Below are 7610 nucleotides of genomic sequence, written 5' to 3' on the forward strand. Positions count from 1 at the left end.
TGTCCAAACTTTTGCCAGTTCAGAGATGCAATCTCTAAGATTAATTGTAACCTCCAAGTTTCTATTTTCTGATAACGCATTGACAATCTTCATTATTATTCTCTTTCGATAATGAAATTTAAAATTTTTAATAATGCCTTGGTCCACTGGCTGGAGTTTTGATGTTACGTTTGGTGGTAAAAACAACTTCGCACTTTTAAGTTTGGCAGAAATATTGGCAGGATGTGCCGGATAGTTGTCAGTTACCAACACGATTTCTTTTGTTATACGCTTGTCTAGTTTTAATATCCATTCTTCAAAAATATCACTTGTCATCCATGCTTTTTTATTAAAAGGTGTAGTCAACTTCCAAAGAATTTGTGCCTCTAAAACATCTTGGGTTTTTTGATATTCCGACAACCAAAAGTCTTAATTTTTCACTTCCTGTCATATTTGCTCCAACTAGCACAGTGATTCTTTCTTTGCTTTGTTTTCCGCCAAAACATTTATCATCCTTAAAAGCAAGTGTTCTATTCGGTAAACATTTAAAGAATAAACCCATTTCGTCAGCATTAGAAACATCCTTACGCTCATATTCTTCCAAAAGCTTCTGGTATTGTTCCTCCAACTGTTGCAATCTTCTTCGCTTACATTAACACTTTCTCCACAAATAACCTTTTCCACAATTCTGTGGCGCTTCTTAAATTTATCTAGCCACCCAGTGCTCGCATTAAATTCTTTATGTCCAAACGAAATTTAAAAAAAAAAAAAAAATCATGAAAACCATCTACTGGGAGTCCAGTTAGACGAGAACAGACATATCATATAATGATTGACAAGAAGGTCACGTGGTACAGTTGAGGTGAGAAGCGAATGTCACTCAGTAGGCGTTACTAAAAACCGACTATGGTAGCATTCTATGCATTGCCGCCGCAGCATGCTAAAGGTTTACCGCAGCGAATTTCGTTTTCCCCTGAGTCAACATCAATTTACAAATCTACGCTATTTATTGTAAAGTTTACGACCACTTTTAAGAAAACCCATTTGGTTTAATAACTGTAACAAAAATGAAACAAAAACCCTCCCTACGGGTGTCAATGGCCACAAGTGTTCACTAAAAGGATGATCATTTAATTCCGGATGTTAATGTGCAATTTCTGAAGGAAGGAGGCAGTATATTTGAGCGGCTGTTTAGCAGTAAATGCTTGAAAATCTTCAAAAATGCTTTTACTAATTTTTTTTAAAATTCGTTATAGAGAGACTAACACTTCGTTATATGGGGTTAATTTTACATGTAATTTCGTTTCAAGGTGCAATGTTTCGCGAAAAAATTCGTAATATAGAGAAATTCGTTAAATAGAAGTTCGTAATAGAGAAGTTCCACTGTATTTACCTTTTCTGGCTTGGTAACCTGTTAACAGGCTACTGAACATATTCATTGATGTTTTTATTTTATTGACTTGGTGCATTATAGCCTAGGCTGCCAGTGTGCCATTAAAAACTAAACCAACCTAAAAATTATTTTTTAATTTTGTGGTTGTCTGTAATAAAAATATAGTTGCCTTCGGTGATGACATTGGTCCACTTTATCTCACTATCCTCAGTGCACTCACATGGCAACCCAGATGTCCATTTCACGTTCAGAAATGAATGCAGAACTGTTTACTTTAATATTTCCAGCAGCTTGGGCCCCATTGTTGTTTTGTGTATTCATCAATGATATTGATAAAGGTATATCAGGATTAATGGTCAAGTTTATACAAAGGTTGGCAGGGTTGTTGACGACAGTAAAGACAGTATGCTACTCCAACTGGATCTAGATAAGTTGGGCTCATTTGCCCAACTTATTTGCTGAGAAGTGGCAACTGAAGTTTAACATTGACAAATGCAAAGTACTGCATATGGGTAGCAATAACCCAAGAGAAATGTACCAACTGTGTGGTGCTACACTCAGGGAAGTGGAAAGTGAAAAAGACCCAGGGGGGGGTAATTGTTCAGTCAAATATGAAGTTCGCTGAGCAGTGCAGACGGGCTGCCAGGGCAGGTCACGGAGTCTTGTCAATGATATATAGGAATTTTGCTAGCAGGGACAGGGAGGTATTATCCCGTTATATAAGGCAATGGTCAGGCCACACCTAGAGTACTGTGTACAGGTCTGGAGGCCTCATTTTAGGAAAGATGTAGAGTTGCTGGAACGAGTACAAAGAAGGGCAACAAGATTGGTGAGGGGGAACAAAGGGGTGCTCTTACAAAGAAAGGCTTAAGTTCTGCAAATTGCAGAGCCTGGAGAGTAGGCACCTGTGAGGTGATCTGATTGAGGTGTATAAGGCCTTGGATGGGTTGAGCAAGCTGAATGCTGATGAGATTCTTCCTCTTGCTGAGATTAAGTACCCGAGGTGGCATAGATTCAAATTGAGCAAAGATAGTTGTAGAATAGATGTGTGGAAATTTGCCTTTAGCCAGCAGGTAGTTGATTGGTGGAATGGACTTCCATCTTTTGTTGTGGAAATTGATAGCTTAAATAAATTTAAGGCTGAGCTGAACAGGAATTTGGAACAAATGGAGGGGTGAAATGAGAGGTATTTTTTTTTTTTTTTCTTTTGGCTGATACTGCATACGTTTGCTTTCTTACATTATATGCCTCTACTAATGCTAATGCTCCATATTGTAGTAAAACCTAATTAGTTCAACGTTCATGGGAGCAAATATGACTACAGTATTTGGAATTAGATATGTTTGCAGTATCAATACATGTTGAGAACATGTCTGTATTAATTGTATTTGCTATGAGAAATTTTTTATCAGATACAACACTGCAAAATTTTTGCAATTCTCATTTAAAATAGTAATAATCTTTTAGTTGTGGTAGACATTCATGAATAGTTCTTGCATTAATTTAGTCAGTATGAGAACAATAACAATTGTGTTATTCAGAAATTCAATAAGTTGCATGTGATAACATGATTGCAAAGTTTTGTTTTTGCTTTAATTAATCATACACTTTGAATGTGTACAAGCTGTACATTAATACATTAAAATAAGTATTTGAAGATTAAATGAAGGCATAATATGATATGGGTTTAAATTAACTATATAATATCAGTGTAGATACACTGTAATTTACCCATAAATTTAACTACATATGTAGTGTAAAGGCATTTAATTTTATCTCATATTGTGGCTGCCTTCACAACGAGATACCAAGTATTGCACTACTTTGAATAAATAATGCTGCTCTAGTAGAGGAGACTACTGTTATTTATTCTAAATTTATGAGTAAACTATGGTGTATCTACACTGATATTATATAATTAAAATAAGTATTGCATTGTTTATTATGTATAATTGTACATATTTGCTAGAGAGAGAGAATGACAGTGAATATCCGTAGTAGGTGCTTTATGCTGTTTAATATTTGTAATCCATGCAAAAAAGGGTGACATTTCTTTCTTTTTTTTTGTTATCATTTTCAGTAAACCTAATAACTAAGTACTACCAGTTACCAGCTTTACAATACTTTTAAATAGCCAAGAATGGTAAACAGGAAATGCCCAGTGTCTGAGTACAGCTGAAAAAAAATATATTTGCGAAATTTTACCTTGGTTGTATGGAATTATTATTATTTATTTTATTTTTTGGTGCAAATAAAATAAGCAGCTGTTTACAGAAAAGAGCAAATGGAGCTGGCCATAGTTACTTGATTTCTGCACACAAATAATACTCTCTCCTTTCTCTCAGCTGCTCTAAAGTAACATAAAACTAGACATCAGTTCATATAAAGTGCTCTGTGACCAACTAATATAGCCTATAATTAGCAGAAATAGATAGTGCTTTGATACAGAGTTTACTGAATGAGCTGCAGTACTAGAAGAGAGAATTGTTACTCCTAATAATATCCTAAAATATGGATTCTCTCTCTTTAGAGGGTATGCGTGATTATACATAATAAACAACGTAACACTTGTTTTAATGTACAGCCCATATACATCAAGCCTAATGACTGTTCTGGTGGAAAAAGTGACTCAGTAATCTTTGTCATCATGTGTTTGAGAAATTGAAAGAGATTTCATGTACTTCCTCATGAATTCTTAAGAAAAATTGTTAATTTTTTTTCTTAATCCTCCCATGAATTTTTTTTTTTTTTTTACTGAAACAAATTCATTATCATTTTCTCATAAATTGAGTGTGTATGTGTAGTGACTTGAAGATGCACAGCACCTGTGGTGGGTAATGGCATGTTTTGTGTATCATTACAGTCATTTCCCCCCCCCCTCTTTCTCTCCAGCAAAGTGGATTACACATACACCTGTAATGCAAGTTTTGTGAAATCTCAAAGAATTCACATAGAATTCTCAGCAAAGCGAATAGAAATGTCAAATTTAAAATACCACATACTGTATAACCTGGTTGTATGTAATTATTATGATTTATTTATTTTATTTTTTTGTGTGTGTGCATATAAAATAAGCAGCTGTTTACAGAAAAGCATAAATGGAAGCTACCCATAGTTACTTGATACCTTTTCATTATAGCACCATTCAATTTCATTGTAAAAATGTTTGCCTGTAATTGGTTTTGGCAGTCTTTTTGAATTAAACAAGCTATTTACGAATTGTAGTACCCAATTCAAAATTCAAATTTCATTGTGGACATATTTTAAATAATCTGTATTAAAATGTATATAAAATCCTATATTAATCATTGGTCAGGTTACAATGGTGACTTCAAAATACATCACATTTTGAGTCTAGTATTGAATTAACCCCTTCACGGATTATCCCGCGATATCTCTTTTTTAGTTTTAAAAGTTATTTGGAACCACACAAAATATCTCAGGATACAATAATACCCAAAGCAAAACAATATTACCTCCAAATATACAATTGAAACATATTTTCTCGGGATTTTCTTATGGCTGGCAGCAGACGACTGGCTTTCATTTTTCTTATTGTACAGCAATGTCAGAACAGTAGTGTGCGTTCTTATGTGCCGCGAGTAAGCAAAATAAAATTTGCCATCCTAAATGCTGAATACTGAAAAGCGTTAACCAATAAGAAAACAATATCAAAAAATATTTCGGCACCCTCTTGAACTGCCACCCATAAGCGACACTTAACTGCGGCGGCCATGTGTCAGAATGTAGTTAGTTCATGATTATCGCTTGTGGCGGGAGGATACTGCTTATATATTTACTACTAAAAAAGTATAAAAAACACAAACTATACAATGAGTATTAGCATGATGCATACTTTTAATCTGTAAAATAAAAATAAGTTGATCTGTTATGGCACATTTTCAGGGAAAAAAATGTTCCTGGAAGGGGTTAATGAGAATATACTGTATTTGGTTTTAGCAATTTTAGGATTAAGGCCAATTCTGATATATAGATCGAGAGATCTATATATCAGAATTGGCCTTCAGAAAAGAGACCTTCCTTGCAGAGATCAGTGATATGGTAACATTACTGTATTTGGTGGAATCATTCCTTCTTGATATTAAAATAAAACTAGTAGCAAAGCTCATTGACATCAACAGGAGCCTTCAAATATAACTTTAATTATATTTTATCAAAAACACACACATACCTATACACTCAAATGCTACCACAAGAATTATGACCATGAGATGTGGCAAAACATAACATGCTTATTATATAGAATATATTTAGTATAATAATATTGTATATTCAAATTGTTTTTAGAATTTTTAAATTTTTCTTTCTAATTTGCTGTTTTTATATATCTGATAAGAATTTTACTTTAATACTATGTTTATTTATAGTATGAATCAGAGCTGTACTACTCAATATGTTCTATGTTGATAATAATATTAGTAAAATAATAAGAGGAGTTTACCTCAATATAGTGCGTAGAACACTTCCGTATGATACCCTCCAGAAATTAAAACTGAAAAAACGAAAAAATCGACAACTTACCAGTACATCAGAGTAAAATATAAATAATTAAATAATCAATTTAACACAATTCAAATCAATTTAAAACAATTAAAAATCAAATTAACACAAAAGAATCTAACGAAAATCATTTTGAATATTTTCGTTAGATTCTTTTAATTGTGTTAATTTGATTTTTAATTGTTTTAAATTGATTTGAATTGTGTTAAATTGATTATTTAATTATTTATATTTTACTCTACTGTACCGGTAAGTTGTCGATTTTTCCGTTTTAATTTCTGGAGGGTACCATACGGAAGTGTTCTACGCACTATATTAAGGTAAACTCCTCTTATTACTTTACTAATATGTTTATTTATGTAACTAAAAGTTTAAGATTTTTGCAAAGGCAAAATGTAAGATACTTATAAAATAAGCTTCTTACATTTTACAAGCTGAGGCATTGGGACATTTTAACTCTAATTGCCTTAAATGACATTGAATCTAACTGGAATTTTGATTCAGTCCTGCCAAATGTTGCATTTTCATGCTGTCCTGCTTTGTGGTTACTTCTATTTTTTTTTTCTTAACCAAGAAAAGTTATCTGTTTTATGGAGAAATTTCTATAAAACTCTTTAAATGATATATATACATACCCTAAATAACATACAAAACTATGTAAAATGCATATAAACACAAAAAAGTAAAACACATACTGAGAGTACAATTATGAATGAGCACTTGTGCATGTAAAAGGTATTTCCTAATAAACTTGTGTTAATAACTGAATGTAATCTAGTTTTAGAATTAATATTTAAAAAAGATCTGAGTAGTAGTAAGTAAAATTTAGATATATACATAACTAAGCCATATGAATCTCTCTCCATATGTTTCCAGATGTACTAAAAGATCAGAATGGTTTTTTTTTTCTTCTTCTTCTTCTAGAAACTGCAGCCATTTAGAGTACCAACAGATAAGTCTACTAAGCTTATTAGGATTAGTCGCTCCAGCCACAAAAGTAGAGATCTAAGAGGCAGGGGTAGAGGTGGTATAACACCTGAATCCTATCATTACCATGGAGATAGACTTTTTGCTAGACCAGAACCTTCACCAGCAAGACATTACTCCCATTCTGATTCCGAATACTATGCACCTCGTTCAAGACTCTATCCACAAAGAAGAATAAGTGGCCATGGAATTGCAGATCCTCATTCACCAAGAGCAAGGCCACCTGGAGTAGAAGCATTCACAGCATTATAAATATATTTATATTTAAAATTTAAATGTGAGGCTATGTGGACTGTAGTTTTCATGGTGAAAGAAATTGTGAATGCAGTTTTTATCCACAGTGTGTGTGTGTGTGGGGGCGAAGAGACTCATTTTGAGTAGATAGTATATGTGAACTGACATCTCATGCTATCAGTAAATTTTTAATTTTTAAAATTGTCTTAAAGACATTGTTTATCTCAGGTTATGTTTTCTTACAATGGTTGTTTTTTTTTTTTTTGTTAATGGCTCCGCATAATGCAAAATCATGCACCCCTAAATCTTCTTTGCACAAGGTCTCTAGATTCTCCTTTTAAATGTTTCCATGGTATTGTGCAACAATCCATCATGTTCTCATGAATAATTCGTGTAATTTCAAGCAGCACCAATCGGCTGAAATGTCTCCTTTTGTAATCACAAAATAAATTTCAGTCTTAAATTTTAGATTTAAAAATTACATCTCCAAATATGC

The 7610-nt window shown here is 33.0% G+C and overlaps 1 protein-coding gene across 1 annotated transcript in view; it reads left to right on the forward strand.

Annotated features, from left to right (window-relative positions):
• Window positions 1–7376, forward strand: part of Tace (ADAM 17-like protease Tace) — a 204686-nt gene extending 197310 nt beyond the window's left edge. The window contains exon 20 of the mRNA XM_090385593.1: window positions 6818–7376. Coding sequence (XP_090241719.1) covers window positions 6818–7132 — 315 coding nt within the window. The 3' untranslated portion in view covers window positions 7133–7376. The remainder of the gene's footprint in view (window positions 1–6817) is intronic.
• Window positions 7377–7610: the final 234 nt, after the last annotated feature.

This window comes from Mastigoproctus giganteus, chromosome 12, assembly GCF_048544385.1.
Source record: "Mastigoproctus giganteus isolate SK-2022 chromosome 12, ASM4854438v1, whole genome shotgun sequence".
Classification (NCBI taxonomy): Eukaryota; Metazoa; Arthropoda; class Arachnida; order Uropygi; family Thelyphonidae; genus Mastigoproctus; species Mastigoproctus giganteus.